Source organism: Salmo trutta, chromosome 10 (genome assembly GCF_901001165.1).
Source record: "Salmo trutta chromosome 10, fSalTru1.1, whole genome shotgun sequence".
NCBI lineage: Eukaryota > Metazoa > Chordata > Actinopteri > Salmoniformes > Salmonidae > Salmo > Salmo trutta.
Window position 1 is genome coordinate 21,264,599 of NC_042966.1, and position 16,605 is coordinate 21,281,203.

Sequence of the window (16,605 nt, forward strand, 5' to 3'; positions counted from 1 at the left end):
GCCCGTAAATGCGATTCGATTCAAATTAGATGTTGACATGCGCATGCGCATTGCCACAAATCACAACCAGAGAGGAAGAAGCAAAGCGAGAGATTTCACTCGCCGAAATTGTCCAATATAAACCCAAAGTTTTTCTATGGGTTTATTCTGGACCTACAGTAAACGTGTCGACAGCCTTCGAGCCTTTTGGACAACGACTCCCATTGTTAGGGTGGAGACATGAGCATCTCGTCATTATAAACTGATCTCTATCACGACCCATCCACTTCCCGGTGCTCGGTGTTCATTGGCTGTGATTGGTGGAAACAGCAGGCTACATATCATTCGAGAGAACCTACGGAGAGTACCGAACGGAGTTGATCGAATGTAGCTAATCCTAGAAGATAGGGTCTGTTACAAACGCCGAGGTAAGAAAAAGGGGAGAAAGGAATGACGGAGTTTATAGAGCGGGACAAAACTGATATTTTACCTGTATTGTTCATAACGGAATGAAGAAAGGACCAAGGCACACTAAAATGAGATTAAAACCTTAACAACTGAGATTTTTATAAACGGATTTAACTCTTGGTTAGAATTGAAAGATTTCCAATCGAGCAGGACTGGAAAATAAACATGGATGTCGAAATAACGATCGCAGTTTTGTGGAAATAAATACATTTTTCTCTTGTTTCTTGCTTTAACTGCACCCGCCGACTTAAGTTTGTTCAGAAACCATCAATTGATGAAAGGTAAAATGATTTTACTTGCCCGTTTGAATACAAATAAATCTGATTAAAGTTATGTCTAAAATAGCAATGGTTTCTAGTTGTCTACCCTTTAAAATATAATTAGCATAAACGTATGTTTCAGTTTAAAAAAAAATCCATTCTTCAGACAGACGTCATCTTGATTCAAGTTTACATATCGACAATCAACTGCAAAGGTGAGAGTGACGGTTTACGTACAGTATGCGCCTGTTTGCCACCCTGTCATTCATACATTGTGTCGAGTTCTGCTTAACATTAGTGGCTACTATGTTTCCCTACTGCAAACAATGTTCCTCTGCCAGTTGTTTTGCCAAATTTGCTTGAATGGTTGCTGCTGTTTGCTGGTAATCACTCGATCTTCCTAATCTCATGTTTCATTGTTTACCATTTTTTAAATGTTATTTACCTGACAACTAATTCAAGTTAGTGGCATTTGTTATGGATTTGGTATTGAAAGCATTTAACCTTTTTTTGATGGTTTTTAATATTATTACCTCCCTCACAAACCCCAACACACACATATTCCAGTCATGTGTCTCTCTCCCTGTCTGTCCTACTGTCTGCCGTTGATGCATTCAACCCAGCCCTATTCTACATGTTAATTTGCTGATTCTCTGCAAACCAATACAAATTACCCCCATCACACACAGAGAGAAACATGCACATTCATAGACATTAATGTGACTCAAGCTCCAACGCCCACACTGTCAGAGACACGAGTCACATAATCAATGTAATTGGATTCATTTAATTTCATTAGTGTAGTGAGACCCAGGATTACACCTGTGTTTGCATGCCTGTGTGTGTGGAAACAACATAATACTGCCTCAGTCTGTCATGCTGCTGTTAATGTGACTTGCTATGTGGTTTGGCAGCCAAGCCATGATATGATAGGTCAGTTTAGACATGTCCTTTTATATGCTGTCCACTGTTGCTGTCTCTGATTTTTGCTTGAGAATGACTTCAGTCACAGCAGGCTATTTTTTTGTCTCACTGTGTGTGTTATTGTGTGACCTTTGAAGGGGACAGTATTTCTTATTTTTTTCTATGATAACCTCAATGACAGCAACAACTGGCATTGAGGTTATCGCGTGGCAGATACAAACATGCCAGCAGGATATCTGATACTAAATTCTGTTTGAAATAGGGATTCATAATGACTAAATAGAAATGTTTACAAATGCCATTTTTGGCTTTTCCTTGTGTTTGGTCCCTCTTCCATAGAAAAATACTGTAGTTAAAGAAACTGTACAACTCTATGCACAATAACTACTTTAAAAAATGTCACCGATTCTTTTATTTATTTAAAATAAAAAATAAAATAAAAATTACTTCAAGAACAGTGCAGATGCTAAGTTTGGTAACAGCATGACAGTTTGTGCAGTTTGTGCCGTCATTCTGTTACCAAACTTTGCTTCTGCAAATTTTTTCAAATAAGTGTTTTTGGAGAGAGAAATAAATCTGTGGAAATTATTCAAAGTAGGCCTAGTGCATAGAGTTGTATGGTTTGTTTACTTTGCAATCATTGACGTACAAAAAAACAGCAGTCTCAGCAGCACTCTTTTATCGTAGAATTGCCCATACAAACATGCTTTCAGATCAACCTGTTTAACCCAAAACTGTCAATAGAAACTCAATTATTTCAGCCAGGAGGGAATGCCCTGTCTATCAGTAACTGTGCATGGGTAAAATCACTGGGGAAACCAATCACTATTCCAGCACCATTTCAATATCATCAAATCATCTCTGCTTAATCTAATACAGTGACAACTAAAAGATAACCAAAAACTATTTAGTCTAATCAACATAAACTAAATACAGTTGAAGTCAGAAGTTTACATACACCTTAGCCAAATACATTTAAACTCTGTTTTTCACAATTCCTAACATTTAATCCTAGTAAAATTTCCCTGTTTTACCTCAGTGGTTAGATCACCACTTTTTTTTAAGAATGTGAAATGTCAGAATAATAGTAGAGAGAATGATGTATTTCTTATTTTATTTCTATCATCACATTCTCAGTGGGTCAGAAGTTTACATACACTCAATTAGTATTTGGTAGCATTGCCTTTAAATTGTTTAACTTGGGTCAAATGTTTCAGGTAGCCTTCCACAAGCTTCCCACAATAAGTTGGGTGAATTGTGGCCCATTCCTTCTGACAGAGCTGGTGTAACTGAGTTAGGTTTGTAGGCCTCCTTGCTCGCACACACTTTTTCAGTTCTGCCCACAAATTTTCTATGGGATTGAGGTCAGGCTTTTGTGATGGCCACTCCAATACCTTGACTTTGTTGTCCTTAAGCCATTTTGCCACAACTTTGGAAGTATGCTTGGGGTCATTGTCCATTTGGCAGACTCACTTCCGACCAAGCTTTATTAGCATCCTGACTGATGTCTTGAGATGTTGCTTCAATATATCCACATAATTTTCTTTCCTCATGATGCCATCTATTTTGTGAAGTGCACCAGTCTCTCCTGCAGCAAAGCACCCCCACAACATGATGCTGCCACCCCCGTGCTTCACGGTTGGAATGGTGTTCTTCGGCTTGCAAGCATCCTCCTTTTTCCTCCAAACATAACGATGGTCATTATGGCCAAACAGTTCTATTTTTGTTTCATCAGACCAGAGGACATATCTCCAAAAAGTATGATCTTTGTCCCCATGTGCAGTTGCAAACCGTAGTCTGGCTTTTTTATGGCTTCTTCCTTGCTGAGCAGCCTTTCAGGTTATGTCGATATAGGACTCATTTTACTGTGGATATAGATACTTTTTTTACCTGTGTCCTCCAGCATCTTCACAAGGTCCTTTGCTGTTGTTCTGGGATTGATTTGCATTTTCGTACCGAAATACATAAATCTCTAGGAGACAGAACGCATCTCCTCCCTGAGCGGTATGACGGCTGCATAGTCCAATGGTGTTTATACTTGCGTACTATTGTTTGTACAGATGAATGTGGTACCTTCATGCGTTTTGAAATTGCTCCCAAGGATGAACCAGGCTTGTGGATGTCTCGATTTGTTTTTCTGAGGTCTTGGCTAATTTCTTTTGATTTTCCCATGATGTCAAGCAAAGAGGCACTGAGTTTGAAGGTAGGCCTTGAAATGCATCCACAGGTACACCTTCAATTGACTCGAATTATGTCAATTAGCCTATCAGAAGCTTGTAAAGCCATGACATAATTTTCTGGAATTTCTGGAAGCTGTTTAAGGCACATTCAACTTCTGACCCACTGGAATTGTGATACAGTGAAATAATCTGTCTGTAAACAGTTGTTGGAGAAATGACTTGTGTCATGCACAAAGTAGATGTCCTAACCGACTTGCCTAAACTATAGTTTGTTAACAAGAAATTTGTGGAGTGGTTGAAAAACAAGTTTTAATGACTCCAACCTAGGTGTATGTAAACTTCCAACTTCAACTGTATGTGGTTGTCCATGGTTCTGATGTGTGCGTGTGCGCTTGCGCGTTCTTGCAAGTAGAAAAACAGGTTGACTCACCCTACTTGTAGAGAAACGCCAATGCCATCCTCCTCTCTTTCATGTTGACGAAACGGTTTATCACTGTCATACAGTGCACACTGTATGACAGTGTTGTCCTAGGCTACCTGGCTAAAATGCTTGCAAGCTAGCCTAACTTGCATTCATGGGCCACGTTAGCTAGTTAACATTAGCCTTCTTCATTTATCTACATATTGAACTTCCATCCTCTCAGGCCAGGGGCACAACAATGTATGAATTAATGGTTGGATCAAAATTGCAGTTATAATCATTGGTCAGTATGGAGAATTAAGTAAAACCACAAGTCCAAATTCCTATCTCCCTCCATGGCTAATTTAGGAAAGGGCCAATTTTAGCTAGCTAGCCGCCGGAGGACAACGACACAATGAGATGCAACAATTAAAGTTTTTCTGTCAATGACGTATGCTCCTAATGGGATTTGATAGGAGTGATGCCAAATCCAAGCTGGCTTCCCTTGACACTTAAGTTTTTTTTTTTTTTAGTGTATTTTATTTATTTTTTATTTTTTTTGGGGGGGGGGTGCACTAGGAACATTCACAGTTGAGCTCGCTCAGTTTAGCTCAATGCTGATTGGCAAGAAATGTTATACCTTTTTTGTCAAGGGAGGTCAGATGTTTGCTGGCTTCCCTTGCTTTCAATGGTACAGGCGGCAACAATGTCATACTCGTTTGGACCAGATCGCATCAGATAAATGGCCTACACGTAGAGAGACAGAGGGGCGCTGTTTCACTATTTCACTGTTTCACTCGCTCGGATGCTTTGTCCTGTGAGAAACATTCAGCCTCTTGCAAATTGAAGGACAATAATTAAACGGAGAGACAAAATGTCTTTTGTTTTATTTTTGGAGGGGGTCAATATTTTTGGGAAGCCTGGCTTTCCTTTGCACCCATGAATACATGCCACTGCTGTCTATACAGTTAGTAGCTTAGGAGGGGGAAACATTGGTTTGACTATCAGAGATTATACAGTTATCTCCCCCTCCCACTCTGGAATCTATTGATTCCCTCAGACTCTATTCAGGAAACAGTACAACACACCTGACTCATTGTCTCTGTTCTTCCTTTATCCTTTATAATTACATTATCGATAACTGTGGTTGATGGTTACAGTATCTCCAATAATGCTCTGCTTTCTACATGTATTACTGGAAAGTATCAGACTGAATGTCTGCACTGTTTTGCACGGTATCATTAATGTGGACATAAAAGACATGTTTTCTCTCTGTATTCTTTTCTCCAGATGAGTCGTCTGTGGAGGCGTGACGTGCCCCTGTCTGAACGGCTAAGACTAGGTGTTGGGGTTGGAGAGGAATACCCCCTGGGTGGGGCCCCTGGTCCCCCTCCCACCATGGACTCCCCGGGCCCCAACATCTCCTGGTTCCCAGAGACCCCCTTGCTGACCCTGGACCAGCCCACCTTCCTAATGACCCCCGCTGCCCAGGCCGTGTCGGGCTTCTTCGTCTGGACTGCCCTGCTCTTCACCTGTCACCAGGTAATAAAATACACATTACACACAGATACACACTTCCCCACGTCTCAAAACACACTCAATCCACTAAAACTGAACATCATTTAGAGTTTCTGTTGAAACTCCAAATGGTATGTCCAGGCTTGGGGGTCTAGGTGTTGTCTTCCCCTGTAGGCCCTACAGTGTGGGGACCTTATTTAACCAGAGGTTCCACCTGGGGTGATGCTGGAGGAATAGATGCATCTGCTCAGTGCTCAGTCAGAGAGCATAGGTTGCCTAGCAACAACACACAATCCCTGTTTGTTTAACTGAAAAACTCAACACTCCAACTGCACCCACCTTATGAAAGGTAACCCCTGTCCTACTGTCTGAAATGAGAATGTCTGGTGGCTTCTTTGTTTGGGTAGAGAAAAGGGGGCTAAACTGAAAAGATGCCAAGGATAGTGTGTAGACCATATAATTAGGCATTTGAATGCTAGAATGAACATTAACCTTTTTATGACGGTCCACAGATCAGCCATGTTGGTCAGGGAGTTGCCCAACCAAGGTTTGCCAGTGTTGTGATAAGATATTGTGTAAAACAATGAATGTGAAGAATTTGTCTGCACTATATGTCTGTTAGCTAGCCAGACTGTTTTAGAGGAATAATTCCATTAAAAAAGAAATATGAACTGCCAATATGCCAACATTCCATTCAAACAATCCTGTCAATCCACAGCCATAGCCTGGCTCAAATCAGTATTGACATTGTATCATATAATAGCACTCACAGCTTTCCAAGAAAACAACATCTGAGACATTTATGGTCTGTTTACATATATTCTAGAGGCTATTTATACAGAAAATATGTATAAAACCTGTATAACCTGTATTTATAATTATACACTTAGTGTACAAAACATTAGGGACACCTTCCTAATATTGAGTTGCACACCCTTTTGCCCTCAGAACAACCTCAATTTGTCGGGGAATGGACTCTACAAGGTGTTGAAAGCGTACCACAGGGATGCTGGCCCATGTTGACTCCAATGCTTCCCACATGTGTATCAGTTGGCTGGATGTCCTTTGGGTGGTGGACCATTCTTGATACACACGGAAAACTGTTGAGCGTGAAAAACCCAGCAGCGTTGCAGTTCTTGACACACTCAAACTTGTGCGCCTGGCACCTACTACCATAATCCGTTCAAAGGCACTTAAATATTTTGTCTTGCCCATTCACCCTTTGAATGGCACACATACACAATCCATGTCTCAATTGTCTTGAGGCTTAAAACGCCTTCTTTAACCTGTCTCCTCCCCTTCATCTAGACTGTGGATTTAACAAGTGACATTCATAAGGGATCATAGCTTTCACCTGGATTCACCTGTGTCATGGAAAGAGCAGGTGTTTCTAATGTTTTCTACGCTCAGTGTATGACAATATTTTAGGTTGAATATAATTCCATTACACAGTTTCAGATGCATCACATACTTTAGTTTTCCTGCATAAGTAAAAGCAGGAAATGCATCACCTATGCCACTACTGTCATTCATTCCAATTAGACTCGTTTTGGATTTCTCCCTGACCAAGATGGCTGCCATTTTGCCCCATTTTGGAACGTTGGAGGGTTTATGACCTAGTCCCTCTAATTGAATAGGATCTCTATGGTGTAGGCATCACTGTGTTCTTCTGTGAATTCCCACTGCTCTCACTCCCATTCCTGTCTCCCTCAGAGGCAGGATGTTAATTAGTAACAGGTTGAGAAACTATGCAATGCTGCTTTTGTGTCTTGTAAAGTGGGACAACAGAAATTGATGTAAACATTAAACTCTATCCCTCTCTATTTGTTTCATCCCCACTCTCCTCTCTATCTCTCTCTATATAAATGATCTCCTTTCCATCCATCTTTGTTTCTCTCTCGCCCTCTCAGATCTACATGCACCTGCGTTACTACAGTTCTCCTAATGAGCAGAGACACATCGTGCGGATTCTCTTCATCGTGCCCATCTATGCTTTTGACTCCTGGCTCAGCCTCCTCTTCTTCACTAACGAGGAGTACTACGTCTACTTTGACACCGTCCGGGACTGCTATGAGGGTAAGAGACTCCACATGAGTAGAACAGAAATGAATGGTTTTACCATGCCGATCAGCTTTGTTGTGATACTTCCTCACCCAGTGAGCCAAACTGGTTGAAAATGTCTTTTCAACCAGTTTTGCTCCCAGGGCAGGCTGTCTTTGGCCTCCAATGTCCACACATGTGGATTAGACACACACACCCTTGTGTGTGTGTGTGTGTGTGTGTGTGTGTGTGTTGTTTACCAGTGTGTGGGTGTCATGGTGCTGCCCCATGGACAGATGGCTAACTGCTGATCTGCCTCTTGTTGTTCTGGGGCCTGCCCAGATTTCTGGGTAGGAAGAACCTGTTGCATAGCAACCGTGTTCACTGCACACGGCAGCCCTAATGATGAGGTCTCAACCAAACATGCTGGTACACACACAGAGAACAGAAGACAGAGTCAGTTGTTTATCTGGTATGGCTTATGCAATATTCCTAGTCACAAGGGATACAATGGTGAATATCACACATTTTATATAGGCCTAATGTACTTGTAAAATACCTTTTTAACTTCTAGATACCTGTACTCTGTTATCTATGAATTTAGTCTGGCAGTCTGTGTGGCCTAGTCTGGTCTAGTGTGTGTGATGGGGTGTCACCCCAGGTCAGTTCTGTTCCTTAATGTCTATGGTTCTGTCTGTCTGTGCATGTGTTAGTAGAGCTGTGCTGCAGAGACAACCAGAGAGAGTGAGGGTGATGATGAGAGTGAGAAAGCGGGTGATACAGGGTGCGAGTGATAGAGAGAGATGACAGAATAGCTGATGCCAGTGCTTCTGCTGCAGAGAAGAAGGTGTGTTTGACAAATGGGATCTCACAGCAGCTCTGTTCCCCTGGGTGTACAGGCTAAATATAGAGCTGTACGCTGTAACACACTCCCACACATTCTCATGCAAGTACCATCACTCACTACACAGTCACACACCCTCACTTGACGTTACAAGTCACCATCTTACACTCTGGCACTAACCCTCCCATATGTTATACACCAACACACTCGCTTTTTGGCTCAATACACACACGACACACACACTCACAGAACTGCTGAGCAGGGAATGAGAACTCTAGAATCCTCCTTCAGGGGTTAATAGAGAGTATAGTGGTGTATAGCGTATTAGTCATACAGTGAGTGTCTCAGGGTTGAGCCTTTCCTCATCTCAGTCATACTAGTCACATTGATGCAATATAGACAGACACATACAGTAGCAGTCAAACGTTTGGACAAACCTACTCATTCCAGGGTTTTTCTTTATTTTTACTGTTTTCTACATTGTAGAATAATAGTGAAGACAACAAAACTGTGAAATAATACCTATGAAATCAAAGTTTGAAATAAAACCCAGGCTCTGTCGCAGCCGGCCGCGACCGGGAGGTCCATGGGGCGGCGCACAATTGGCTCAGCGTCGTCCGGGTTAGGGAGGGTTTGGCCGGCAGGGATGTCCTTGTCTCGTCGCGCACTAGAAACTCCTGTGGCGGGCCGGGCGCAGTGCACACTGACCAGGTCGCCAGGTGTACGGTGTTTCCTCCAACACATTGGTGCGGCTGGCTTCCGGGTTGGATGGGCATTGTGTCAAGATGCAATTCGGCTTGGTTGGGTTGTGTTTCGGAGGACGCACGGCTCTCGACATTCGCCTCTCCCGAGTCCGTACGGGAGTTGCAGCGATGAGACAAGACTGTAACTACCAATTGGATACCACGAAATTGGGGGAAAACAGGCTAAAAAAAAAGTATGCAAAGCTGTCATCAAGGTGAAGGGTGGCTACGTTGTTTAACACATTTTTTTGGTTACTACATGATTCCATATGTGTTATTTCATAGTTTTGATGTCTTCACTATTATTCTACAATGTAGAAAATAGTACAAATAAAGAAAGACCCTGGAATAATGAGTAGGCGTGTCCAAACTTTTGACTGGTACTGTAGGTCACAGACATGCTATTGGATGCATACTTTAGGATGTCTTTCATTGGTCTGGTCAAAGGTGAGAATAGAGCACATCCATATGCGTTTACTTTTATTGTTGTTCCTTAAGAATAAAGCTGGTGGGTGTGGGGGGTGTGTGTGCGAATACACTGTGCGACTATACCGTTTCATAGAGCCCCTGGTGTAGTGAGAGTTGGTAATCCCTTCCTGCTTTATTGACCTGACACAGCCCATCAGTCACACTATACACACACACACACACACACACACACTGCGTAGAACAGAACGTGCACATCCGGAACACAGACTGCAAAGTCACTGCCACCTGCTCCAGTATGACTGGTCTACAGACATGACATTTATCACTCCCCAAGGAGGGCAGACACTGCTTCTCAGTCACTGGTTATATCATATGGATGGGTCAATGCCATTGCTAGTAGTGCTGGCAGGCCACTCAGATGATGTATAGCTCAGTGGATCTGTGCAGTATGCACAGGGATCCTATAAGCTGTATTATCTTGATTATTCTGAATAAAAATATAAATGCAACATGTAAAGTGTTGGTCCCATGTTTCATGAGCTGAAATAAAAGATCCCAGATGCACAAAAAGCTTATTTCTCTCAAATGTTGAGGACCAATGTGTTTACATCCCTGTTAGTGAGCATTTTTCCTTTTCCATGACAATCCATCCACCTGACAGGTGTGGCATATCAAGAAGCTGATGAAACAGAAAGATTATTACACAGGTGCTGGGGACTATAAAAGGCCACATTAAAAATGTGCAGTTGTCACACAACACAATGCTACAGATGTCTCAAGTTTTGAGGGAGCGTGCAATTGGCATGCTGACTGCGGGAATGTCCACCAGAGCTGTTGCCAGAAAATGTAATGTTAATTTCTCTACCATAAGCCACGTCCAACTGGCCTCACGCCCCTGCGCAGTCATGTGAAATTCATATATTAGGGCCTAATGAATTTATTTTAATTGACTGATTTCCTTATATGATCTGTAACTCAGTAAAATTGTTGAAATTGTTGCTTGTTGTGTTTTTATAATTTTTTGTTTAGTGTAATTCTATGAGTGTGTGGTCTGGTCCGATCAACCAGTTAGAAAAACACATCTCCTGTGGGCAGGAAGTAGAGGGCTCCCTTGGGTCTGTGACACAACTCCGCACAGGAAGTCAACGAGTGGCTGGGTGGTCTGGTGTTTGTTGCCTTTTTTCCATTGCCTTTGATATGTCAGTCATTGGCTTATCTTGTCTCTTGGGGTAATGGAAGAGTACGGGGTTCTTAGATCTTTTTCCATGTCCATATTAGGAGGTTAATATACTGTACACGATATTTAGATGTAAAACATATGTCTGAGGAGTCGACTTCTTAAATGGTCCTTTATTGACAGTGTGTGTGTCTCTCCTGTGCAGCGTTTGTCATCTATAACTTTCTGAGCCTGTGTTATGAATACCTGGGAGGAGAGAGCGCCATCATGGCTGAGATCAGAGGAAAACCTATCGAGTGAGTCTCATCTTCCACTCGTGTGTGTGTGTTCAACATCTCTCATTAACTGATGTATTTAACAAGTGTTTTCCTACGTCCCCAGGTCCAGTTGTATGTACGGTACGTGCTGTCTCTGGGGGAGGAGTTACTCCATTGGGTTCCTGAGGTTCTGTAAGCAGGCCACGCTACAGTTCTGTGTGGTCAAACCCCTCATGGCCGTGGTCACAGTCATCCTGCAGGCCTTTGGAAAGTACCGTGATGGAGACTTCAAGTACGACACTGCTTCTTGTTATGCAATCGTTGAATATCTCATACAAAAAAATGTTATAAGATGTGTACATCTATTTTTTTTTAATTAAAAGACTTTGATTACCAAAAAGATGCTGTGCTTCTGTGTAGATGGTTGCAAATCCAGTGATACAGATTTGTCCTAATGTTGGTTCACTCTCAAATCTAATCAACAGTCTTGTCCCTGTCTGTCCCCCTAGTGTGAACAGTGGGTACCTGTATGTGTCCATCGTCTACAACATCTCAGTCAGCCTGTCTCTCTACGCCCTCTTCCTCTTCTACTTCTCCACCCGGCACCTGCTCAACCCCTACAGCCCCCTGCTCAAGTTCTTCATGGTCAAATCTGTCATCTTCCTCTCCTTCTGGCAGGGTGAGAAGCACAAATAAACACACACACACACTAAACATCTAAATACAGATTTACATTTTTAGGTCATTGAAGCACTGTAGGCAACTGAATATGAGTAATGTCATTCATATCATATGCCAAGTCAATATCATTATACTATAGTACTGTAGTCATTCTCCACATATCTGTTTCTTTACCATCAGGCATGTTGCTGGCCATCCTAGAGAAGTGTGGGGCCATCCCCAAAATCAACTCACCTGGGGTGTCAGTGGGAGAGGGAACGGTTGCCGCCGGTTACCAGAACTTCATCGTCTGCATCGAGATGTTCTTTGCCTCCCTGGCCCTGCGTCATGCCTTCACATACAAGGTCTACATGGACAAGAGGCTGGACTCTCTCTCTCAGGGTAAGGAGACTGAGTTTTAGCTGTATTATACACTGTGGTGACCATTTTATTTATTTATTTAATTTAACCTTTATTTAACTGGACCTACTCGACATTGGTCCAGCTCATGGTACTCATGGTATAGTATCTTTGCAGAACTTCTCTAGATAATATGATCACGTCTTCTCTTTTCACTGACTCACACTCCCTTTCCCTCTATTCCCTTGTCAACATACATTTCCCACTTTGTCTTCCTCCTCTCCATACCCCTTTACTTCCTATGATATGGTACTTCTCCGCATCTTTATTTCCCTTCATCTCCTCCCATTCATCTTTGGTTTTGGAATACCTGCTTTTCCTCATCCTTTTTAAAACTCCCTCCTTGGTTCATTGGTCATCCCTCCTCTTTGTATTCTCTGGGTCATTTTGTCTGTCTTATTCTCCTTCCATATCCTTGCCCCTTTGTCGTTCCCCATGCTGCGTTATCAAGGCCCAGTTCCTATATATGGAGAGTATGGTAGGTCTACCACTGATTGTTTCTTCACCATCTTTATGCTTCTTTCTACTTTTTACAATCCTATGTTCAATGTTGTGCTCCTTTTTGTCTTACTTTGAATGAAATGTTGCTTTCTGTGAAATCAGTGGTTGTTATTGTTGCTGTTTTTACGTTCACTGTAGCAAGCTTACAAAAGTGATTTTCCACTCTTAGGTTTTACATTATTCACAATTACTATACAACTCTTACTTTACCTTTTTTAAAATATTTTATATATTGTCCTTTCCTCCACCCCCCTTCTCCCAGGTCGCTGCGCCCCCATGAAGAGCATCTCCAGCAGCCTGAAGGAGACGATGAACCCTGGAGACATGGTCCAGGATGCTATCCATAACTTCTCCCCGGCCTACCAGCAGTATACCCAGCAGTCCACCCTGGAACAGGGTCACGCTGCCCCGCCTGTGTCCCGCACACATAGCACCGTCAGCACCCGCGACAATGAGAAGACTCTGCTGCTCAGCTCAGACGATGAGTTCTAAGTTAACACACACCAATCCCAGCCAATCACCTCTTTACTGACTGTTGCGGTAAGGTACTACCCCCTGGTCTTCCTCATGTTGTACATGTCTTATGGAGGATTGGCAGGGGATTTAAGGTGTGTTAGGTGTTGGTACGTCAATACAGGCCCATGTGATTTAGCCTGGTCCATTTTAATATGCTCTACTACACACATACTATTTGCACAATTTCAGGATTATACAGCAACTATTGATAAAGCACACACTTAGTGGGAACATGCTGAGGTACATTTTGGTTGAAACCATTGTCTAGAAAAAAACTTTTTATAGGAATTTGAGTATTTTCTGAGACAGAATTGTAGACTTATTAGAGATTTTATTTCTGGTTTGGATAAAATGGATTGTATGGTTAAAAAGTGTGTGCTTACTAGCTAACATCCCCTGAAGAAGACAGCCCATACCAAATTGATATTAGAGTACTCTACCTATGGGTGGCATTTGATTTGGCTTATTGGTTTGAAGTTTTTAGTTTTAAGACCAGGCCATTCTCAGATCTCTGTGGTGACCATGTTTACAGTTGGTTTTAAATGGACGGTGTGAGGGGGTGGTTTAGGGCAGAAGCAGCTCTGTGGACTGGAGTATGGTGGTGTTGTCATTGATTCACTAGGGACAGGGGATGGATGGGGATGTGAGGGGAGGGCAGGGATAGTGGTTGGTTGGACAGCACTTGATCAGATTACAGATGAAGAGAAACCTGCTCCAGTGTGTAGCAGACAGGCAGGGTGAGGGCAATCGAGCAGCGTGGTAGTCTGGATTATACTGTTGTAATTGGGGCATTATTCGTATGGTGAGGATTAGGTCAGGCTCTAATCCAGTGAGGCTCATTCTGCCACCCGACCTATCCTGGCCTCTAATGTATGTTAGGAAAAACACTTTTAGTGATATCTGTGCGATCAGAGTACGTAGACACCGCAGGAATATAGGTAAACACTATTTTTAAATACTTACAATTCCAGTTAAACAATCTCAGGCAAAGGGTAACTGGATGCAAAACAACAACAAAAGATTCAGCTTTGTAATGAAGTGTGGGCCGATTTTAGACTCACTTTTAGTGTCGTATAGATGTTTCCATTACACAGAAGTGAACATTAAGTGCTTACAGAGAAAAGGTATTGCGTTATACATAGTTTAGCGTTGAGGTTATTGTAGTGAGTCATACGGACAGGCTGCCATTATACAGTAAAGTCATGGTGAGTCACTGCTGCTCCATGCTCAGTCCTGCCACAAGAGAGCAGCAGGGAGTCTATATTATATTTAGTCAATTTACAGACACACACACCCTTATCTATCAAACACAGACCGATCATGGTCACACATTATGCTTGTAGCCTACACATTCTGCCTGCTAGAGAAAGGAATGCTTTATCTTAGTGGAGTGGAGTCCCAGCCTCAGTCTATGCTGACCCCTCCCTCAACTTATACTGTGTGTGAGAGAGCTAGGCCCTATACATGTCGGCAAGCCGTTGTCCAGAGAGGCTATTAACTCTTCGGGGTGTCAATATTTCCCATTAAAGTATAGTCAGAATGTCTGCTTTATTTATATTGTCGAGGCCAGTATGTAGCGTGTTATGGAACTACACTTATTATGGTATGTCTACTGTAGCATTCTGTTGAATCCTTTGCCATGTTGAATAAATTAGGAGGGTTTGGCCTCATCCCCAAACATTTCCAGTTTCTGGTACAAAGAGAAAGTCACCACAAGACCATTTCATTCTCCAGTTCTTCTTTTTCTGATATCTTTCTTCACTCTCTGCGCTCTCTTTATCTAGGCCTAGGGTGTATTTTGAGATGTATAAGACTATTATTGCTAGACATAAGATGATGTACATACAGTTTGAATTGATATACTGGAGAAATATTTAGTAATGTTGATGTAATAATGACAATGATGTAAAACTCTGATTAAAAAGGCTTAGTTTTGTACTGTCGCTCCATAAACCTTTTATTTTGATGACTGCTTTCTTTTGTCTAGTTCTTTTGTATTTTGTCAAAGCTGCTGATATGCTCCTATTTTTAGTCTAAATGAAATTCAGACAAAATAAAGATATTTAGATTTGTCTTAAGTTAGTCTTGTCATGTTATTCTATTTCATATTAAATGTAGGCTTTTTAGAACCTGGTTGTCTTTTAGATGTCATGATTATCTTATAAATATAGCTCCAAATCACACGTGTGAAAGGGTAGGACATCTCTCATAGGAAGATTTACTCATGTCCGCAAAGTTTTGCATGTTTGCTATTCTTCACTTTTTGCAAGTACATTTTCCATAAAAGTTTACTATACAGCACATATTGCTTATTTTAACCTCCCTCTCATCAGTAGTTCTAGTTCCCTAAAGAAAAAACCTATCCCTGCTAATGTACACACACACTTCTCCTTTCTGCTTCCCTCTCATACATTGTAGCCTGACAGTTCGGAAGAACTGGCCAAAACAGCGTGATCAAAAACTACAGTGCATTCGGAAAGTATTCGGACCCCTTGACCTTTTCCACATTTTGTTACGTTACAACCTTATTTTAAAATTAATTAAATTGATGTCCTCATCAATCGGCACACTACCCCATAATGACAAAGCAAAAACAGGTTTTTAGGAATGTTTGTTAATTTATTACAAATATTACATTTACATAAGTATTCAGACCCTTTAATCAGTACTTTGCTGAAGCACCTTTGGCAGCGATTACAGCCTCGAGTCTTCTTGGTATGACGCTACAAGCTTGGCACCTGTATTTGGGGCGTTTCTCCCATTCTCTGCAGATCCTCTGAGGCTCTGTCAGGTTGGATAGGGAGTGTCGCTGCACAGCTATTTTGAGTTCTCTCCAGAGATGTTCAATCGGGCTCTGGCTGGGCCACTCAAAGACATTCAGAGACTTGTCCCGAAGCCACTTCTGCATTGTCTTGGCTGTGTGCTTAAGGTCGTTGTGTTCTGTTGGAAGGTGAACCTTCTCCCCAGTCTGAGGTTCTGAGCACTTGGGAGCAGGTCTTTATCAAGGATCTCTCTGTACTTTGCTCCGTTCATCTTTCCCTCAATCCTGACTAGTCTCCCAGTCCCTGGTGCTGAAAATCAGCCCCATAGCATGATGCTACCACCACCATGCTTCACCTAAGATGGCGTAGCAGTGCAGACGTTGTTTGTCGTTCTCCCGTGTAAATGTTTGTTTTTTCCGTCTTTATTTGTGAAATATATTGAAATATATAATCCCTTTTTCCATGTTTTAAATTAAATATACCTTCCGGCAACCCGCCTCACCCAATGTGATACACCATTTGCACGC

At 42.0% G+C, this 16,605-nt stretch overlaps 1 protein-coding gene across 8 annotated transcripts; it reads left to right on the top strand.

Moving 5' to 3' along the window:
• The first annotated feature begins 59 nt into the window (after positions 1-59).
• On the top strand, positions 60-15,394 carry LOC115201334 (transmembrane protein 184B). Of its 8 annotated transcripts, none has more exons than XM_029764880.1 (11): positions 61-407; positions 700-728; positions 850-922; positions 5,502-5,753; positions 7,640-7,805; positions 11,168-11,258; positions 11,344-11,511; positions 11,729-11,898; positions 12,081-12,281; positions 12,751-12,777; positions 13,063-15,394. In XM_029764880.1, exons 4-11 carry the CDS (start codon positions 5,502-5,504, stop codon positions 13,290-13,292), a joined length of 1,305 nt encoding a protein of 434 aa, XP_029620740.1. In that variant the 5' UTR covers positions 61-407; positions 700-728; positions 850-922; the 3' UTR covers positions 13,293-15,394. The 8 variants fall into 8 exon arrangements, with proteins under 8 accessions (XP_029620737.1, XP_029620738.1, XP_029620740.1 ...); XM_029764879.1 differs by having other exon boundaries at positions 874-922; XM_029764877.1 differs by having other exon boundaries at positions 60-728.
• The last annotated feature ends 1,211 nt before the right edge of the window (positions 15,395-16,605 follow it).

Excerpts from the sequence above, each read along its gene's own strand:
- LOC115201334 (XM_029764877.1), top strand. The coding sequence starts at position 5,502 with ATGAGTCGTCTGTGGAGGCGTGACGTGCCCCTGTCTGAACGGCTAAGA. Across the intron at positions 11,512-11,728 it reads TACCGTGATGGAGACTTCAA|TGTGAACAGTGGGTACCTGT; the intron begins GTACGACACTGC and ends CTGTCCCCCTAG. Across the intron at positions 12,282-12,750 it reads GCTGGACTCTCTCTCTCAGG|GCCCAGTTCCTATATATGGA; the intron begins GTAAGGAGACTG and ends TGCGTTATCAAG.